At 51.9% G+C, this 21,534-nt stretch overlaps 1 protein-coding gene across 1 annotated transcript; it reads left to right on the top strand.

Moving 5' to 3' along the window:
• Positions 1-7,482: 7,482 nt before the first annotated feature.
• Positions 7,483-11,412, top strand: BHLHE41 (basic helix-loop-helix family member e41). Its single transcript, XM_082280879.1, has 5 exons — positions 7,483-7,643; positions 7,901-7,964; positions 8,246-8,353; positions 8,575-8,686; positions 8,811-11,412. Exons 1-5 carry the CDS (start codon positions 7,582-7,584, stop codon positions 9,824-9,826), a joined length of 1,362 nt encoding a protein of 453 aa, XP_082137005.1. The 5' UTR covers positions 7,483-7,581; the 3' UTR covers positions 9,827-11,412.
• Positions 11,413-21,534: the final 10,122 nt, after the last annotated feature.

Consider the following 21,534-nt stretch of genomic DNA (forward strand, 5'->3'; position numbering starts at 1 on the left):
GAGTGCTCTCAAGGTGCATTCAGCATTCCTGAAAGCCTCTGCCCCTCTGGGGCTAGCAGGGAGGAAGGGGATCTGTGCTTCAACTTCTCCAGCCTCAGCTTTCCACAGCTACATTTGCAGTGAGGGAAGAACAGAGGAAGAATGAAACCCTGAAGTTTTGTTTGCCCAGAGTGTTTTTTTCCTATTGCATTTTCTGATGGGCATTGTGACAGCCTGGGACCCCACGGTAGTGGGTAACCACCATAAATATCCAGGTCAGTACCGTATGGCCTTATACAGCCAGTCCAACAGTGTTGCTCTAGGTTTATCCTTTTAAAGACTCTCATGCTGTTTTTACTAAGACTGTAAAATATCCCAAATTTCCATTTAATTAAAAAAAAAAAAAAAGGAACACATGCTTCTATGCATGACCCAAAACTCTTTCTTCTTCTCCCAGAAGTCCATAAAAAGGCATTAAAAAATCCTTAGGTTTTCATCAAAATGGTGAGGAAGTGCTTTGCTTCTCCTGGGGCTTCCCAAAGGACTGGAATATGCTGGGTGTTATCACTTGAGGCAGTTCTGAGGAGCAAGCCACTTGACTGGAAGAGTCTGCAAAAAAAAACCACCCCACCAACCCTTCAGGCTGTGGTCACATGGAGCTGTTTTAGGGATCCCAACCACCTCACAGATCTGCTGAAATGTTCTGGATTCAGTGTTTCTCCCTCGAGCTTTGTGCAATCCTCCCATACCTCCTAGGACTTGGAGAGAGAGGACATCTTTCACTTGGACATCTGGCACTGGTGTCCTAACAGACAAGCTCTAGGGCATTTTGTGAAATAGTCTGCAGCTCCCAGAAGCTGCTTCAGACAGAAACCCAAGGACACCAGGCAATGCAGCCCATTAATTGAATGAGTCTGTCAGATACTGTTTCATGGGGTGTCTCTGTGTTTCTGTGGGAATGTTACTTGCAATAGGGGCATTCATCTCCTGCATGTATTTTCTACAACCTTCCTGATTCTTAACCAGTGTAGGACTTTTCCCCTTAGCCCAGAAACACTGTGTGGTTTAAAATGTTTGCCAGCTTTAAAGTAATAATCTCAGAACGTCCTGCTCCAGACATCACCTAACAAACTGCTCTACAGGTTGTTTCCGTGCACTAGAAATTCTATGCCATACTTGACCTTTCACTCCAGACTTTTCCACCATGACCAGAATGCTTTTCCCTTGGTAGCCCACACTCCATTGTGCTCCAAATGTATGTGTATCGTGCTCTAGGACAGTGGAGTTTCCCAGCTCATTTTCTAGCTGTATCCTACTGGGATTCTTTCTGTGATGAACCTTCAGGAGCCCACATTCCTTCTCTGGCACTTCCCTTCCTTGGTTCTCCCAAGTGAACTGGAAGTATTTGCACATCTACAAGTGGTTCGAGAGGAAACGAGCATCTCCCTCTCTGCATTCATCCTCCTGAAGAATCAACTCTTCAAAACACTGTTGTACTGCATCCCAAAGGTTCTGCCTGGATTAGGTGTCCCTGCTACTCCACTTATGCCCAGAGGTGTAGTTAACCGTGCAGTTGCAAAATTGCCGTTTTTCTAAAGACCTGGGCAAATTGCATCGGGGAATCTTAGGCCCAAAGAGTGAGCTAGTGCAGGGATTCATGGCCTACCCCTATTACAGTTCCTCCTGTACAAATACCAGCAGAGCTCATCAGTAAATTTAGCCACTGGCAAGAATTGCACAGGTGGAAACTGCTAAGTCTCATTCTGCTGGCCACTGAAATGCTCTCCCTCTGTCATTGTGCCCGAGCAAGGTTTTGCAATGTTAGCACATCTACAAACAAACCTTCTGTAACAGGAGCAGAGTCCTGTGGACCCGCAGCTCTGGGGAGCGGGCCAGCTCCAGGCAGTCTCGCTTTTGCTCTTTTCAGTGGAAATTCCCCATCACCAGCTTGTGCAGCAGGCTGAAGTTACCTGCTCTTGGAAAAACTCCCTTTCCTTTGGGACCAGTTACAGACTGTCAGCCTTGAACTTATCACAGGCCATGTGTAAATGCACCTACCACTTGTTCAAAGGTCTCGGTGTGCACCCATAAATAGCCTAAGCACAACAGACCTCTCGGAAGGTTGAGGCCATCCAAGGCCTCCTGTTGGCATGGTGTGCCCAACCTTCTCCACCAGCCTCTCCAGTGCAGCTGGGGCTTTGCATAAGGCCCCAGCCATCACTAAATTTCCAGGTCAGGCTTTGCTGAGAAAGCAATGTTCCCATCTTTCTTTTCTTTGTCTTTTCTGCCTGTTGAGATACAGCTTTCAGATCTGTTGTGGCTGAGCAAACTGAACCCATCATCCAAGGGGCCTCCATGCTCAGACAGAGCTTCTTTCCAGGGACTTCAGAGGGGGAACTTAGGGGGAAGATTGTTTTACTTGTTCCTGGTTGATGTTCCTGGAAGGCATCCAGCAGACAGATGGAGATCCTTTCTGTTTCACGTACACAGGATCTCGCTGACCTGTTGGGGAAGTCTCTGAAGGTCCCAGGATTCCAGGCAGGCTTCAGACTCCCCCATCAGTCAGGGCTGGCAGTGACCTCAGAGTGGAGCCACCTTTATATTTTACTGTCCTCAAAGGCAGGACAGGTTCTCAGCTACCTGCAAACAATTTGCTTCACTTGAAACACACCTTTAAAGGGAATTTCCAAACTGATGGGGTAAGGTGCAGTTCCTGGTATTTATCAGGACATCACCATGACTCACTTATTGCTCCAGTGCCTTGTTTCTGACTTTCCCAGGTTTGGAAGTGTCTACACTCTTCTGTCATCACTATCCACTACAAGCTGATTAGCTCAGCCACCATTAGCCCATGGGCTGGCTGGGGAGACTGGCCATCTCTGGTATCACCCACTTCACATGGCCTAAGATGGGCCAAAGTCTACCAGGCTGTGACCAGTGTCCCCCAGTAAGGTTTTTGCACCAGTCCTTCACAAAAACATGGTCCTGACACTGTCCCCCAGCTGGATCCCCCCCATTTCCCCATTTTGCAACCGTGCAAAGGGCTCGCTGCACGTTGTGTCTTGTCTTGGCCCACCACCTTCCCACACTCAGGTTATTCTATTTCTGCTTCTGAGCTCAGCTGTGTTTTTGCATGGCCCCTGTCTCTCTCGCTTTACATACGTTGCGTGTGTGTGGTACTCTCTGAGGTGGAAGTTCTCTTTTCTTGTCCCCGCGTGAGCCACAGAGCTGCACTGACAGGACTGACCACCTTCCTACCACTGCCAGCTTCCTGGCCCAAGGCTCTGCTGCAGCCCATGATTTAAGGACTTGGCACACTCAGCCTCTCAGGGCATCTTTGGCTTCCCATTAAACACAGAGATACCATTCCTGGCTCAGGAAGTCTCTGCCCTGCAGGCCACCAGGACCTGGGACACCGGCCTAGGGAGCTTGCATTACGTGCATGCTCTGTTTGTCTGCTCCTCCCAAAGCATCTCCTCCAGGACTTCAGGACTGCAGGACCTTTTCTCTGACCCAGGACAGGTTTTTATGTGCTTGCATTTCCCTTTTTCCCAGGTCTCAATCTGGTCACCCCTTTACTGAAAAATCCATTAATAGGTCAATGTCCAATTTCCCCTAGTTGAATGCCTTGTTATTCAACCAAAATAATCCAGATCCTGCAGCTGAATTCTCTTTGTCCCCCACTTTGTGGCACACAGCTGATCAGCTCTCTCTAATTTGATGGTTGATTCTAGTCATACAGCCAGACTAGATAATATAATCTCTTTTCCTGAAGGCAAGTGCTCACTGATAAAAGAGCTGACCCCATCAAATTGGCTCTGAGGCCTCCCATTTCAGAGCCATTCCCTCATGCTGTGGTTATGGACAGAGCCGAACAAATCTCCCAGATGTATTTTCCTCAAACACCATGGCTTTTACACTGATTCAGCTGGGACAAATAGTCTGATTCCTTCCTCCTGGAGACTGGAAATGCTGGTGGATGTTGGTGGTAGGCGGTGTACTGGCCAGCTCTTTTCTGCAGCAGGAGGCTGTTTTTTCCTGCAGTGACCTGCAAGCCTTTTATTTCCTTTTCTAACTGATTGTCTCAATTTCTTAACTCTTCACTGTGGTTCATCTTGGCTTAAAAATTGGCCAAAGCTTTTGTTGTGCCTCTTATTTTCTGGAAAACATTATTTTGCATGATACTCACACTGCTGATCACCTCTTTGATCCATCCTGCGTCTTTAAACTGGGAATCTTCCAGAAGAATTTTGCACTCTCTCTGGACACTGAAGTCTTTTATCCTTGTCTGCAGGTGACCTCTTATAAAACTCTTAGAAGTTTCCAGATGTTGCTTGAACTATTACAAAGCCTCCAGCTGTCTCAGCTCATGTTTTGCATCTTTGGTAATTTTCAATTTCCGTTCCCACTTGGTTCCAGAGGAATCCCAGAATTAGGACTTCTCCTAGAAGCTGAGTCTCACCCCGGACATTCTTTCCATAATTTGAAGATCTGCAGGTTGTTCCAGAGAGGATGAAGCTGGCAAACAAATGCTCCAGAAATGCTCCAGGTGTTCCACAAGGAGGTTGCTCCAGAAAAGCTCACCCCACCTGCTCCCCACCCTGTCTGTTAGTTACAGAAACCATGCAAAGCCCTGCTTTCCTGCCCATGGGAGGAATCACCTGCAGGGAACTGTCTTTTCTTTCAGAGTTCAAGCTCCCTTTGAGTCAGCACTCCCCCAAAAGGTCTCCCTATGCTTTGTTTTAGGTTTAAGCTCCTTCTTTTACTCAGGCTGTTTTCTTGATGCTTTTTCAAGGACCAGTCCAGTGAGGAGGAGAGGAATTTTATGCTGAAGCTGCTTGTTTCTCTCCACTGACTAACAAGAGAGCCTGCAGCTCTACCTTAGATGTCCAGCATGGATGACTGACTTGGGGCAACCAATATGTCCTTGATGAGCAAGTTTCCCCTGCAGTCTGTGGTCCCCCTTCCCGAGGGAGCTGCTCTGTAGTCCAGGCTTACCCAGGTAATGTGCTAGGGGAGATTTAGGCTGGATTTAGGGAAATTTTCTTCCCCCAGAGGGTGGTTGAGCACTGGAACAGGCTCCCCGGGGAAGTAACCATGGCCCCAAGCCTCACAGAGCTCGAGAAGCATTTGGACAACACTCTCAGGCACTCGGCAGGATTGTCCTGTGCAGAGTCTGAAGCTGGACTCCAGGATTTTTGTGGGTCCCTTCCAACTCAGAATATTCTGTGACTCCGTGAACATATGTAACAGTTTGCTTTCCTCACCAGCAGCAGATTCTCCCACCCACCTCTGCAGCAGTCCACCAGCCCTCTCCTTCTGACCCTCCCCACCCCTATAACCTATAGGCACGTGGCACACATGTATGTTATTTATTTTTGTCCTCGGTTTAGCTTCACGGACAGTGTGGAAATGCCATCAAGTTAACAGGGAGAGAGCTGTACAAGCCCGCAGTGCCGCTTGCTGCTTGCCAAGCAGGAGCCTCAAACACCTCATCAGAGCCTTCGCTGCTCCTAAAACCTCATTCGCACTTTACATACGGGCAGTGCGGTTCGGCAGCCCCCCCGCACACAAAAATCACGAGTTACCCCCCTGGCCAGATTACCTGTACAGCACCATCGTTAGACAGGAATGATGTGAGGTTCCCGTCTCTGTTTTGGCAGGCGGGGGCGTGTTTGGTGTTTATTGGGGTAATTCCCCGCCTCCCCGAGCCGCTGGATTCTGTGGGAGCCCGGGTTTGGAGGTCACGCACCTCCAGGAGCCGGAGCCCGAGGAAGGGAGGGAGCAAAACTGAACCAAATGAAAAGCAAGCGGTCAGCGCTGGCAGCGGAGATAAACACATCGCTGTGGATCGCCTCAGCTGACACTTCCCGCCTGCGGTTCCCGCCGGGAATACCGGAGAGAAACCCGCCAGCCCGGCTCTGAGAGGGGGTGGTGGTGTGGGGGGTGTCCGCTCCCCCCGCCCCGCACGTGGGGCCGGGGCCGCTGCGCTCCCCGCACACGCCGCACACCCCGCACGTTGCAGGGCCACACATGCTGCGCCGGCGTGCAGGCACGGCGCACACGCGGGGACACGCGGGGACAAACACGCCGGGACACGCACACGCGGGGACACACACGCACGCACACACAGCGCCTTTGCAAGCGGCACGGGAAAGAAGAGCATCGCCTTCCCTCGGGCACCGGCACCCCGTCCTTCCGGGGGCAGCAGGGTCCTGGCGGGCTGCCCGGAGAGGGGCGGGGGGCGCGGGGCTGCCCGGGGTTGGAGGGGCACGGTCCGTGGTAGTCCGAGCCGGGGGTGCCCGGTGCCACCCGATGCCGCCGCCTGCTAGCGGGGGGCGGCGGGGCAGGGCCGCCCGGTGCAGCCCGGCGGCAGTGATGTGGCAGCAGGTCGGGTCACGTTGCCGGCCCTGTGCTCGTACCAGTGTGAGACAGGATTAGGGAGGCGGCTGTCGGTGCCGCCGCCGCCGGCGGGGAGCGGGGGCTGCGCGGGCGCGCCCGGCGCGCAGGGACGCGGGCGGGGGGGCGGAGGGGGTTCCCCCCCCGCCCCGTCCCGGGGCTGCCGTGGCCGGTCACGCTGCACCGGTGCAAATCCTCTGCCAATGTCACCCCCTGCGCCCCGCGGGGATTCGAGCTGCCCGAGGGCAGCGTCAACAGCAGGTGTGTTTATATTACAGATAGACATATTTTTTATATATGTGCCTCTATATGTGAGTCCGTCTGTATAAAAGGAGCGCTTCTGCTGAGGTCTGGCGTTGCAGGCAGATCCGGCTCCCGTCCAAAGGTCGGGAGGGAGAGCTGCCGGGAGCAGCGGCGGCCGGGCGGGAGCACGGGGGGACGAGAGCTGCGGCACGGCGGCGCCGGGCCAGGGAGCGCTCCGCGCAGTAACACGCGTGTGCGCCTGTCCGTGCCCACGCATCCTATAGAAATCTATAGAAAACGTATGGCGAACGTGACCCCCTAACCGCCCCCCCCAAGAGAGGGGCTCTATTATTCCCCCCTTCCTCCCATGGGCCCGTTTTCCACAGGCGGGTCTTCTCCCCGGATACAAATAAAAATATATAAAAATACAAAAATAAAAGTAAAATTATGTTTTAAATTATTAGAATTAGAAAAATCATAAAAATCATAAAAACACAGCAAGAGTGGCAATCATCACGGCAGTAAGGCTGACGATGACAGCGACAGCGGCAGCAGCAGTAACACGGGGGGAAGCCGCTGTCTCGCAGGGCGGCCCCGGGCGGGCGGCGGGACCCCCCCCGTCCCCTCCCCGGTCCCGCCCCCGCCCGCGCCGCACGTGAGCCGGGTGCGGGGCTGGCTGGCGGCGCGCGTGCCCCGCGGGCAGGCGCGGCGGCGGCGGCGGGAGCTGCGGGCGTGTGCGCGGGGAGCGCAGCGAAGGCGGGCAGGGGGGGAGCGGCGGCGGCGGCGGCGGAGGCACTTGGGGGGGGGGGGGACGAACCGCCGCACACTTTTGGCCACTGCACGGGAGAGGGGGGACGGAGGCTGCATGTGCGCAGCGTCGCTCGCGGATCTCCCGAGACTGATCTCAGCATCCCGCAGGCTCAGTCAAAAGCAGCGACGAAACATCAGCCGCTGCCAGACATGGATGAAGGAATCTCCCGCTTGCCGGAGAGGCAGCTACTGGAGCATAGGGATTTTATAGGGTAAGGCGCCGGGGCAGTATCTCCGTCTCGTATCTCTATGGCGTTTCGTCTTCTTGAGAAAGTGCTGCAAAGCGCTGGGAGCGGCGCCGGCTTCCCGGCGGGGCGCGGGGCTCGCCGCCTCCCTCCGCGGGCGGACCCGGGCGAGCCCTTGCCCGGCCCTTCGGGCAGAGCGCTCGGCGCCCGAGTGCCCACTCGAGGAGGTGCTAGGCGAGCTCTCGCTGCACTTGCCGACGCTGGATCTTTGTGTTTTTCTCCAGGCTGGACTACCCTGCCCTGTATATGTGCAAACCCAAAAGAGGCGTGAAGAGGGACGAGAGCAAGGTAAGAATAAGTTTCTGGGCTCTCTTCTCGCTTAATCGCTTGGTTGGGGTTCGCTAAATTTTGCAGCGTAGCTTCGCTCCCAAGAGCATCCCCGGGGGGCTGCGCATACAACTTGCCCCCCGAATCGCAAGTGGGTTTACGAGCGAGCTGACACGGCGGGGAGAGCGGTGCCTTGACGATAATTTGCGCGGCATGTGGTCCGCATGACATTTGTTTTGGTTTTGATCGGCGTTCCGAGAGACTCTGCCTAACACTTGGCTTTTCCGGGTTTTGCTAATTAGGAAACGTACAAACTGCCACATAGACTGATAGAAAAGAAGAGGCGAGACAGGATTAACGAATGCATTGCCCAGCTGAAGGATTTACTGCCCGAGCATCTGAAACTGACGGTAAGGTGCCCAGGAGCGTGTATGTCCATGCAGATGCCGGCGCCGGCAGCCTGCCCGCTGCTCAGCCCTCGGGACGCCGGGCTGCCTGCCTGCTGCCCGCCCGCCGTCCTGGCCCTAACGCCTCGGGGACCGGTCTCACCGAAGTTAACGGAGGCGGCGTTTGGCGGTAGCCAAAACGTGCCGGGAGGTAGCCAAGCCGCCCCCTACCCTTGCCTTTGCAGACGCTGGGACACCTGGAGAAAGCGGTGGTGCTGGAACTGACTTTGAAGCACTTGAAAGCGCTAACAGCCTTAACAGAGCAGCAGCACCAGAAGATTATTGCTTTGCAGAATGGTAAGCGGGGCCCGGGGGGCACCGCCGCTGGGGTGCACCGGGGGCGGGCGGGGGGAGGCCCGGAGCGAGGCACCGCATGCCGCAGCCGCGGGTAAACGTTGTCCCCGCTCGGTCTCCCCCGCAGGGGAGCGGTCCATGAAGTCTCCGGTGCAGGCCGACCTGGACGCCTTCCACTCGGGCTTTCAAACGTGCGCCAAGGAAGTGCTGCAGTACCTCTCCCGCTTCGAGAGCTGGACCCCCCGCGAGCAGCGATGCGCCCAGCTCCTCGGCCACCTGCACTCCATCTCCTCGCAGTTCCTCCCCGGCCCTCAGCTCCTCTCCCCGCCGCCGGGCCCCCTCAGCAAGGGATCCTCCTCCTCTTCCTCCCCGCCCGCCCCCCCCTGCGCGCCGGGCCACAAGCCGGAGGGCCAGGCTAACTGCGTGCCCGTCATCCAGCGGACTCACGCCGCCGAGCTCAGCGCCGAGACCGACACGGACACGGACAGCGGCTACGGCGGGGAGGGCGAGGCGCGGCCCGAGCGCGGCCCCGCGGCGGCGGCCGGCGGAGCGCTGCCCGCCCTGGCCATCAAGCAGGAGCCGTCGGGGGACGAGGTGCCCCCCGCGCCCAAGCGGCTGAAGCTGGACCGCGGCGGGAGCCCCATGCCCGGCCCGCCGGGGCTGGCGGCGCGGGGCGCCGAGGCGGCGGCGGCGGCAGCGGCGGCCGCTCTGGTCAGACCCGACGCCACCCTGCTGGGGTCCCTGATGGCTCTGGGGGCGGGCGGCGGCGGGGCCCCCTTCGGACAGCCGGCGGCGGCCCCTTTCTGCCTGCCCTTCTACTTCATCTCCCCCTCGGCCGCCGCCGCCTACATGCAGCCCTTCCTGGATAAAGGCAGCCTGGAGAAGTATCTCTACCCCGCCGCTCCCATCCCGCTCCTCTACCCGGGCATCCCGGCCCAGGCGGCCGCCGCCGCGGCCGCCGCGGCGGCCTCCTTCCCCTGCCTCTCCTCCGTGCTCGGCCCCGCTGAGAAGGCGGCGGCCGCCGCCGCCGGGCTGCCCCCGACGCCCCACCTCCCGCACCCCTTCGCTGCCGCCGCCGCCGCCGAGCCAGGCGAGGAGCCCGAGCCCGCAGCTGCCGAGGAGCCCGGCGCCGAGGGCCCGTGAGACGCCCCGGGGGCTCCCCGCCGCCGCTGCCCTCCCCTCGGACTGAGGGGCCGTCGGGCCGCCACTTGCGCCCCCGGTTTCCTATGGAGGGCAGGGGTCGCTGGGGCCGCTGATCGCCGGGAACTCGCGGCCGCGGGGCGCCGGGACCCAGCCCGGGGGAGCCCCGCTGCCGGGGCGGCAGGTCCCGGAGCGGCCCCCGCAGAGGACCGTCGAGGATAAAATTTGCTACTCAGTATTTTTTTAATGTTTGGCTTTACAAATGCATAAATAAGGAAAACAACAACAACAAAAAAACCCCAAACAAAACACAACAAGAAGAAGGAAGAAAACATAGTAAGGATACTTTTTTTTTTTTTCTTTCTCTCTCTATAGAGTAATTAAATGTGGCACCTTATCTGGAATGGGTTTATACAGTGTGTCCCTAAGTCCCACTTGGGAACTTGCACTTGTTGTCCGGGAGACCTGGATGGGTTCAGGGTGAGGGCGGGGAGCGAGGCGAGGGAGGAAGGGCAGAGCCCAGCACCTGTGCTAGCACTTTATGGAGAACCGGAGCATGGAGGATGCACCCTGAGCCCAAACCTGCAGTGCCTTGAGCACCCGGGGATGCCACTGGCTCCAGCGAGTTTTGGGTGTGCAAGGGAAGGAGGGTCAGACCCATTACATAACGTTGTGTTTATTTCATTATTTTTTTGGGCTAAGGTATACAGGTGTGGCAAGTGCGTTTGTTCTCACCCCATCTTTATTTAATTCAGTATGTTCCCGAGAGATTTTTTTTCCCCAAACCTTGCTGTATAAAATGAATGTTACTGCACTGAACTACAAAAAGAAACCCCCTTCTCTCCCCCAAGAAAACACAGAGCAGCTTGTCAGCCTGAACTCATTTTATCCTAAATTCCAAGTGACACAAACTGGAGGCCGTAGGTAAACACCTCGCTGTGCAATCAGAAACAATTAAACCAGTTTGGGTAAGTTTCCCATATGGGTTCTTCCCTCATCCCATGCTCGAATACTGCGATTTCCCTTTCTGGAGACAAACCAGACGCCAGATAATCACACAGATAAAGCTTTTATAATAAGGCTTAAACCAAGACCTTGCCTAGATATTTTTAGTTTGTTGCCAAGGTAGCACTGTGAGAAATCTCACTTGAATGTTATGTAAGAGGTGAGACACCACAGCCTGGCGAGGAGTGTGTGCGTGTCCGGGGTCCGTCAGTCCGTTTGGTGCATCTGCTGCTGCTGTTGCTACTGTTTGCCTCAAACGCTGTGTTTAAACAACGTTAAAAAAAAAAAATCTTACTAGCCTACAGAGTGGCTGTATGTAAATAGTTGTTAATACATCCAATTAATGATGTCTGACATGCTATTTTTGTAGGGAGAAAAATATGTGTTAATGATATTTTGAGTTAAATATCTTTTGGGAGGATTTGCTGAAAAAGTTGCACTTTTGTTACAATGCTTATGCTTGATACAAGCTTATGCTGTCTTAAATTATTAAAAAAAAAAATAAATCCTGTCTGCAAGAAACCAGCTGTTTTAGAACAGTTTAGTATGTGATATATTAGAAATCAATCTTTATATTCAGTATTTTCCAGCACTCCATGAATTCTATTCTCTAAATATTTCCACACTATTTTGTGATTAAAAGAATTCTTACTAAGGAATAAAAACTTTAATACACAAAATGGGGTTGTCTACTAATTAAAAATGCAATGATAATACATAATAATTGGTGCATTGAGCTTCAAACTGTATGATTGCGTGGCTGACGATGATTTAATTCACATTTTTAATCTGGGTTTGAATTTTCTGGGTTTTCTTTAACTCTCTTTGGCAAACTCTGGTTTAATATATGCACATTTCACAAAGCAAAGTGTGGAACACACAGGTTTCTTCCTGACTTTTTTCCCCTCTTCTTTTTGCAAAATATTCATCTTTAAAATTAACACTTGACAGCCCTGGTGCTCTCTTTACTCACAAGGAACAAACTTTACGATTTGCCTGACAATCTAATGACGTATCATAATCTCTGCAGGAATGAATGATGGGTGTCCCAGCTTGGAAACACTCTGTGACAACTGAATATTTTGTGGTGGGGGGGAGAGCAAGAGGAGGAATAGTGGTGGAAGCAGGCAAGATCATAGTGCGGAAATGCAGCACCCTAAAGGCTTCCACAGATCGAATAGCAGAGCTGTAGATCACCTTTCCTTGCAAAAATTCTTGCAGGGATATAAAATTAGAGGAACCCCTCAGACAGTAGCCAGTGTTTACGTAAGAGAGACGAAGGGAACGTTCCGTGCTCCCTCTGCTGGTTCTCCCATACCGGTGACTACACGGACAAGGAACGAAGTTGGAATGGAATAAAAAACTCCTAAGACTAGTGTTAATTCTCTCAATCCTTTAAAATACAGGAGGAATTATAAATTGGATGAAAAATAAGCGCTCCTTTTAAATGACTCGAGTAGGATTGTTAAGAAATAAAGGTCTTCACATGGAAGCTGTAGTAAATTTAATTCCTATTAGAGATACAGGCAGGCTATCTACAAATACCAGTGGACACATAGACATATTTTTTTCCATAAATAATGGACCAAAGGCTGCTACAGTGCACCACTCTACCTGCTGAAGTCAATTACTAAGTCAGGAAATGGGGAAAAAATCTGCGTCTGGCTCCAGCTGTCTTTGGATCTGGTTCTGCTCCCTGTGTTGTCACAGGAATGAAAGTGAGCTGGGCTTGACCCTTCCCCTCGGTAACTTTGACCTGCATACTTGAACAGCTTAACACTTGCTAGGCCATCAGTTAGGCTGGGATGAAGGTGTTCGTGTATTCCAACTCCTCCTGCCAGCCAGGGAAGCGGCCTGCCCGCTAGTTCACTACACACACACACAAAGGGTAGAGCCACGGGCACTTCTTAAAAAGCTCCTGAAGAGTGCAGTGTAAAACCTGAGCATGAGCAAGGCTTTAGGTCTCCTTCAAATTTCCATCCTTTGGGAATATGAATCGGTTTGGGTTTCACTGGGCTATAAACCCAGATCCTTAGAGGGCTTTATGTACAGTAAAAGGAAGGCTTGCTTTTATTAGCCCTTGAATCAAACGTACCAAATGACTTCGCGCCAAGTCACAGCATCAGTGGAATCTATTAAATTTTATGACATAAAACATAAAGACAAATTATGTGTGTTCTAATAATCCCAATGCCTAACAAAAGCAAACATGGGGAAAAAAAGGTTTGTAATTGAGGCTGATAACCCACGGCAAAAGGCAAATGACAGGAGGTATTCCAGTGTCAGCCTTAATTATTAAATTCCAAGCTTCCTCAGATCCCTATGGAGCCTAAATCAATTTGTATGTCTTGAATTTTCTTGAGGTTAAAAACAATCAGAGAAATACTGGACAAGAGCCTCCGATCTTTAAATATACATTCCCTTACGGAAGTGCTGAGAGTGCAGGACTGGGTGCTACATTTACTGTTTACACTTGAATCCATATGCTGTTGTCCCATAAACCGCAAGATAAGAGATGCAAGCTTGATTTCATAAGCAATAAACTTTGAAAACAGATTTTATAATCCAGTATATTATAGTGGCATGACAGGCTCCATTAGAGTGTGTTAAATAAGGATGGTTGGGATTTTTAAACCACTGGAAGGCAATGTCATGTACCTCCAACTGAAGGACAAGGAATTTTTGTATTTGGAAGGATTACAGTTACAGAACTTGACTATCAGCCCTGTTTGAGAAAGGCCTGACCTACCATTTAAGTCATGTGAGTCCTTTTCTGGAGCATAATGGGCCTTGGAGTAGGTCCCGAGTTTGTGTTTTGGACTTTTTTTGTTTAATTTTCACCTCTAGTCAGGGCAGACTGAATGTCTGACATCCAGCAAGCCTGGGGACTGTATGCAAGGTGTGTTTCAGTACCTCTAAATTCCTAGTCTGCCCTGTAACCTGGGTCTTGCAACGCATTTCCTTTTCCCTTCAAACCTCAGCTCTTGGAATCATCCTTGCCTTCTCTGAGAAGTTTCCTGCCTTCTGGTTGCAGAAATGAACACGAAAATACAACCTCGGAGAAAGAAAGTAACAAAAATGCTGAATTTCCTCTCTGCGAAAAAAAAACCTTGGATTTTTTAGAGCCAGTTTCACCCTTCAGGAAAGCCTGAATCTCTGTTGACTATCTCTGGTACTCCTGCAGGCTCAGAGCAGCTCGCTGGGAAGCAGCAGAGAGAAACCAGTGGCTCACCTGCCGCCAGCAGCAGCTGCGTGAGCCCCGGACACGTGTGGGCTGGATGTGAGCAAGGGCGAGCTGCTCCGCTCTCTGCAACCTTCCCGTGGCTCCAGCATTTCAGCCTGCAGGGCTGTCAATCTGTCACAAGCACTACATCCATGGCAGCCTCGATGACGGCGCTGCCGCGGGCTGCAGGAGCTGCCCTGCCTGGGACAGGCTGTTCTGCCTCGCTGAGCTCACGGGGTACCCAGCGGCAGCGCACCTGCTGCTGCCGCCGCTGCCTCTTCCTGGGCTGCAAACATTCCCCTCCCTGCATGGCCCTCCCCGAGGATGCAGCCAATGCCTGGGACAGGCAGGAAGGCATTTCTTTATGTTTCAGCAAGCAGGGACTGTGATCCCAGGCAGCTCTACCACGTCATGGGGACCAGGGGGAGTTGTTTCTCCTGCCTACATAAAGCCCTGTTGGTTGGGTTTTTAACTTTGCTTTTCACTAGATGTTTTTTACGGATGTGACCAAGGCACTCTCACAACTAAGTAATTTCTAGGGAATAATCTCAGGAAAAGAGCCATGCAAATATGGCACCTTCTTCCTCAGTAGAAAATTGTCTCCCAAGTGTGTTTGGATTAATACCTGCAGCACAGAGCCACATGAGCCAACAGATGCTGAAGTGGATTCTGTTCTCACTGTACAAGGTTGCCAAGGCTCCAGCCCTTCTGTGGGTGGCAGGCAGGCCCATAGGCTTCCTTACATATGATGTTGTTTGCAAAGAAGCCCCTCTAGGTGGGAGCAGCAGCCCCTCTGCGTGGGCCTAATAATTATAGACTTGGCTGGAATGCACTGCATTGGCTTCAGGTTTGGAGCCTGTGAGTAGTGACCCTGACCAGCATTTCTGTGGTACAGAGGTCACGGCTTCCAGCAAAGCTCCTAAGACTGGGCCCTAGGTTCCAGCTGAAAGACCTGGAATATGAGTAGCTCCATCAAAACCGTCATAAACCACCAAGAGCAGCCTCTGTAGCAATAAGGCAGCCTGAAACGCAGAAAAAAAGCTTCTCTTCATGGAATCCCAGAATGGGTCAGGCTGGAAGGGACCACAGTGGGTCATCTGGTCCCACCTCTCTGCTCAAGCAGGACCATCCCAGAGCACATGGCACAGGATCGAATCCAGATGGTTCTGGAATCTCTCCAGTGAGAGAGACTCTATATCCTCTCTTGGCAGCAAGATGTCCAGATGTGTTTGCAGGACTCCTACTACGAGTAGGAGAAACTGAGCGTCTCCTTTTCACATGTCAGTTGAACTCTTGTTCTGCACAGGACGGAGAGGCTGGAAAAGAACTAAAGATGGAAAATCTTTTTATGCTTTGCTTGAAATGAGAGGGCATAAGTTTTAAGATGCACGGGGGGAGGTTAGACATGAGGAAAAATTTTTCACTGAACGGGTCATCAGACATTGGAGCAGGCTGCCCAGGGAGATGGAGTCACTGTCCCTGCAGGTTTTTAAGGAAGGACTGGATGTGGCACCCAGTGCCATGGTCTGCTTGATACGGTGGTGTTCAGTCATAGGCTGGACTCGATGATCTCAGAAAACTTTTCCAGCCTAAACGCTTTCTGTGATGCCGTGAAAAGAGAAGGTCTGTCCCACTTGTGCACGCTGGGTTTGTTCGGACGGCAGGAGCGCTCAAGCAGCGCCTGTGCACACACTAAGCACGTCGTTGCGGACAGCAGTCCTGGGAGGCACCGCAGGGGGCAAGGGGCCACTTTGCGGTGACTTTGCCAGAGAGTCCCCTGCAGCCCGGCCGGTTCCCTGGCGCTCCCGCCCTGCTCCGTGCCGCTGTTCCTCCCCTCCGCCCTGCCTGGCGCTTCCCGGCTCCCGCCTCGGTCCGAAGTGCGCGCCCGGCCCTCAGGCCGCCGCCGCCGTCACGCGCGCGCCCGCGTGACCGCCGCGCACGCTGCCCGGCACGTGCGCGCGGGGCCGCGCCCGCTGCGGGGAGGGCGGGAGGGGCGGGGGGCGGGGCCAGCGGCCGCCATTGGCAGGCGCGCGGCTCGCGCTCCGCCTCCCCGCGCGCGGCCCCACCTCCCCTCAGCAATGGCCGCCCCTGGGGCGGGGTGGAGCTGGGGCTCGTCTGACACAATCACAGGATCTACGAGGCTGGAAAAGTCCTCCGAGATCGTTGAGTCCAACCTGTGACCGAACACCACCGCGTCAACCAGACCATGGCACTGAGTGCCACGTCCAGCCTTTCCTAAAACACCTCCAGGGACGGTAATTTCACTGCCTCCCTGGGCAGCCCGTTCCGATGTCTGATCACCTTTTCTGTGAACAAATTCTTCCTACTCTGCACTGCTGCGGTCTCACCTTGATTACTGTGTGCAGTTTTGGTCACTGCAATATAGCAGAGAGATTAAGCTGTTAGAATGTGTCCAAAGGAGAGACATGAAGATGGTGAAGGGCCTGGAGGGGAAGCCACACGAGGAGCAGCTGAGGGCACTTGGTCTGTTCAGCTGGAGGAGACTGAGGTCAGAGCTCACAGCAGTTCTGCAGCTTCCTCACCTGGGGAAGAGGAGGGGCAGGCACTGATCTCTGCTCTGTGTGACCAGGGACAGGACCTGAGGGAACGGCTGGAGCTGTGTCAGGGCAGGGTTAGGCTGGGTATCAGGAAAAGGTTCTTCCCCCAGAGGGTGGTGGGACACTGAACAGGCTCCCCAGGGAATGGTCACAGCCCCAAGCCTGACAGCTCCAGGAGCTTTTGGACAACTCTTGGGCACATGATGTGACTCTTTGGAACTGTGTGTGCAGGGACAGGGGTTGAACTCGATGATCCTTGTGAGTCCCTTCCAACTCAGCTCATTCTGTGATTCTGTAATGTCCAATCTAAACCTCCCCTGTCCTCTCAGAAAGGGTTGTCGAGAGGTTCAGAGTCCCAGCATTCAAGAGGTTTGCTCGATGCACATTGAGCAATCAGAATGCAACATTATGCAGGTATGGGCCAATTCTGTACAGAAGATAATAAAGACAAGAGGTTTACAGCCCTTGAGGGCATCAGCTGGAGGGTTAATAAATCAGGGAAAACCTTTAGTAGAGGCTGTTTTTTTAACTTAGATTCTTCTGAAATAACAATGTTGTTACTGTGATGTGGAATCATGGAATGACCTGGGTTGGAAGGGACTTTAAACACCATCCAGTTCCATCCCCCTGCCATGGCCAGGGACACCTTCCACTATCCCAGCTTGCTCAGAGCCCCATCCAGCCTGGCCTTGGACACTGCCAGGGCTGGGGCAGCCACAGCTTCTCTGGGCAACCTGTGCCAGAGCCTCCCCACTGTCACAGGGGACCATTTATTCCTCATATCCAATCTAAACCTGCTTTCTGTCAGTGTGAAGCCATTGCCCCTTGTCCTGTCACTCCATGCCCTGTAAATAGTCTCCCTCCATCTTTCCTGTAGGCTCTTGTAGGTCCCTTTATTTCAAAACAGTTGGTGGTGGCAGCACTGATGCAGTGGCACCTGTTGGACAGAACAGCAAGATCAAAAGGTAACACAGACACCTAAGAGGAGAAACTGAGGCTCCAGCCATGATATGCTGCATGTTTATGCATTTTATGTTGTAAACTCACTGGAATAAGAATGGATCTTCACGGGAGCTGGGGTAGGCTCTGATACTGTGGTTTCCTCTTCCCCCAAGTGCAGATTTTAATCAAACAGGCTGAAGCTATTTCTCAGTAAGTGACAGCTTAATGATTCTGTGCAAACTAGGGCAAGATCCACCAGAGAAACAGTGCACATGTCTCTGAGAGCAGCTTTTGGCAGAGGGAGCAGGAGATGCAGAGGTGAACCTCCCAGGAGGAAGAATACTCAATCCCAGTCGCCTACTGAGATTTAAATATTTTAGGTCCTGAGCCATGACTCAAAGGCAGGGCTGCTCCTCTTCCAGCGTTTTGTGTGAGGAGTGGTGCCCTCTGTTGTTCCAGGGAGAAGCTGCTGAGAGTTAGGGAATTGAAACCACTAATGTGAGGTGGGTTTGTTTTCTCCAGACTCTTACAGATGCTCTGGTTTGGACATACAGGGTCTGTCATGCAGAATGCACTGCCATCAGGACTTCATTTTCCAGAGTAAAGTCAGAAATGAAATGCGTAGAGGCAAATGGACCAACATGACTAGGAAAAAAACGCTTAAAAAATGAGGGAAGTGTGTAGAATAAGCAAGAATCCCTTATTAGCTGCTACAAAGGTAATTGAAGCATATGGGAATGTGTGTGGACAAGGGTCAGAGTTAAGGCTGCCCGTGTTTCCTTCAGCATCTCCTGGTCTCTGAGAAAGAAGGAGCTACCTTTGCTTAACAAGCTGCCATCATTAGATAATCCTCCTGGGCACTCCTCAACTGTCTGCAAAGGAAAACGTGTTTGTGCGAAGCTGGGCTACATGGGTTCCTGCTCATTGGCACAGCACAGAAGCTGTGTTAGCAGTGCAGTTTGCTCTGCAGAGCGCAGAAATAAGAACAAAAAGATACATCCACGTCTGCAAAACGTGGCTTTGAAAAATGCCTAACTGGTCACAGGGCTAATTCTGGTGTTGTAAATGACAAGGTAAGTACAGTTATTTAAAACGACCTTTGAGAGCAATCTGTGTGCCATGCCCCAGGAGCCAGCCGTGGGAAGCACGCTCCCATCAGTGTCCTACCAGGCCCAGAAGGCATTTTCAGGAGTCCAGCTGTTTGCTGTGATTGCTGAACATGCAGAGTCTGCAATACCTGCTTTTAAAAGTACACAGTAATGTCACAGGATTGCTTGAGTTTAGTAACCCCAGGGCAGTGCATTCCAAGGGGTAGAGGGCAATTCAGCTGCCTGGCAGAGCCAGTAGAAAAGTACTGCATGTCCCTAGCTTTTGTTTTCTGCAGAGATCAACACCTGTACCTTCAGGAACAAAGCTGCCTGGGCTGGGGCAGCACCCTGGTAGTTTAGGGCTACTCTAGCACTTTCCCTAGTGGGTAGAGTCACATCATAGAACAGAATCACAGAACGGCCTGGATTGCAAAGGACCTTAAAGATCATCCACCCCCTGCCATGGGCAGGGACACCTTCCACTACCCCAGCTTGCTCCAAGCCCCATCCAGCCTGGCCTTGGACACTGCCAGGGATGGAGCAGCTACAGCTTCTCTGGGCAACCTGTGCCAGGGCCTCCCCACCATCACAGGGAACAATTTCTGCCTCATATCCAATCTAAACCTGCTCTCTGTCAGTGTGAAGCCATTGCCCCTTGGTCCTGTCACTCCAGGCCCTTGTTAAGAGTCTCTCTCCATCTTTCCTGTGGGGTCCCTTCAGGCACTGGAAAGCCACAATGAGGTCAGACCATCTTTATTTGTACAAGCCTGTGAAGAGGGATCTCCTTTCCCCAGATGTTCCTGATGCACCCACACAGCAGTGCCTTCAGGATGCAAGCCTGACTCCTCAACTGAAGGCAGCTCCACATCACAGGAGTCTTGTGAGCTTCTGGCAGACAAGAGAAGCAAGAATAAAATAACTAAGCAGAGTTACCTGAAGAGGAAATCAAAACACTCCATCATGCAAGCAGCTGAACTCTTGCATATGCTGAAACCAGCGTGCTAAAATCAATGGTAAATGAAGATACTGATTTTGCAAAGTTTTAAGTTTGAAACAGACTAATTAGATCTCGAAGGTAAAACCTTTATTGGTTGAACCTGGCACAACACTTGCTAAAGGAAAGAATAAGTCTCACCTCTTTTGAAGTGCTCTCATTATTCAATTTAGAAGGGATATAAATCCTCTGCTATCAGGAAGAGGTTTAACCTCTGACTGAAGGGTTAGGGAGAGCTTCCTCTCCAAGTAGGTTATTTTGGTAATGCCACACCAAGGGTAGTTTACTATTGAGCTGCCTGTGCCCAGTCAGCTCTTTCTATAGAGCTCAAGGCAGAATGTTAGGCCAGATGGCCCCCAGCCTGACTGAACCATTGCCGGACAACTCTGTGTTGTTCAGAACAGATTTTTAGCAAATGATCCATGTGCAAAAGTCAGTACTTGGAGATGAAGGGCTTGTACTCCTTCTGGGAAAGCCCTGCACATCCCTGCGCTTTAGTTTCCCAAGCTGATAGAAGGGATAATGACATCTAATGAGTTAACTACATACATATATATGTGTGTGCATATATAAAAATTGTATGATTGGGATCACTGTTACACAGTCATGCTAACATAAGAAATTAGGTTTTTCCTTGGGAATTTCAGGCTGTGTTCTGCCACTGAACAAAGATGTTAAACAAGGTACTCACACTGCCCAGGCTCCTGCTTTTGCAGTTGCTCACAGCACCTGAATTACGTGCTTGTCCTGTGTGGCTGCACCCAGGGGCATCCCATTCTTCCTACCAAAGGAGGGAGATGTTCCTAGAAGTAGGGGCCTCCTGCTGTAAAGTTCCTCAGATAATGTACAAAGGTAGCAGCAAGAACTTTATTTAGAGCAGGACATGAGGTACGGTACTGCAGGACTGATTATTCATTGCCCTGTCAGATGCCAGCAGCTGCATTAATTGGATGGCAACATCTTTAAATGATCTTTCACCTCAGAACTGAGCAGCAGGGAGTCTCTGTGCTCAGACATGCTGAAGGGCGCTCATTCTGGGCAGGACTCCGGTGTAAGTGTAGCTGAGGTGTTTGTTAGTTAATTATATTTATTTGGAGCATGTAGAAAACACTTTGGAGTTGGCAAACAACAAAAAAAGGCACCTTCCTACAATTCTAACTTGTGTGCTTTAGCTCTTCAGCCACCAATACCAAAGGGCACTTGGGTATCTATGGAACATTGTGAGATGGCAGCCTGTCACGGTGCATTACTGGTTACATGCACATTGCCAGAAGATCCCAAGACCTGTGGAAATACTGGAACATTTAGGACCACCAAGCAAATCTCAGCCTGTTCATTCAATTGTTTCTATCAACTAGGTACCACACACTCCCAAGCAGCATCTGCAAAATGATTTAGGCTGCCTCTGGTAATAGCACCACTTTGCAAGAAGAGAGTTGAGCGAAAGTTGAAATGAAGTTTTATTCCTTTACTTGCTTCTCCTTTCTACCCCTTTAGAAAAAGAAGTCTGCTTAAAGATAAACAAGAATTCACCTTCAGAAATCCCCAGCTCCCCTCAGCACACCTGCATCTTGCTCTCACTGCAAAGTAAAGCTAACTCTTGAGTGACTTCTTGTCACCCTCTTGGTAGGATATAAAAATACACTTCATGCAGCAGTATCTGGATAGCACAGCCAAGTTCAGGACCACATTGTGCTCAGCACTATTTGCCAAACAAGTAGGAATCGAGACGCTGTTCCCCACGGGGCCTGCCGTATGTACAGACAAAGTCAAAGGGGATGAGGCAGTATTATCTCAGGCTTACAGCTGGGGGACTCCAATCCACAGGGATTATAGTATCTTGCCCAAGGTCACGCACAGGAAATCTGTGGCAGAGCTGGGAAATGAAACAAGAGGTTCCC

Source organism: Coloeus monedula (assembly GCF_965178545.1).
Source record: "Coloeus monedula genome assembly, chromosome: 4".
Lineage (NCBI taxonomy): Eukaryota > Metazoa > Chordata > Aves > Passeriformes > Corvidae > Coloeus > Coloeus monedula.

Excerpts from the sequence above, each read along its gene's own strand:
- BHLHE41 (XM_082280879.1), top strand. The coding sequence starts at position 7,582 with ATGGATGAAGGAATCTCCCGCTTGCCGGAGAGGCAGCTACTGGAGCAT. Across the intron at positions 7,644-7,900 it reads GAGCATAGGGATTTTATAGG|GCTGGACTACCCTGCCCTGT; the intron begins GTAAGGCGCCGG and ends GTTTTTCTCCAG. Across the intron at positions 8,687-8,810 it reads GATTATTGCTTTGCAGAATG|GGGAGCGGTCCATGAAGTCT; the intron begins GTAAGCGGGGCC and ends TCTCCCCCGCAG.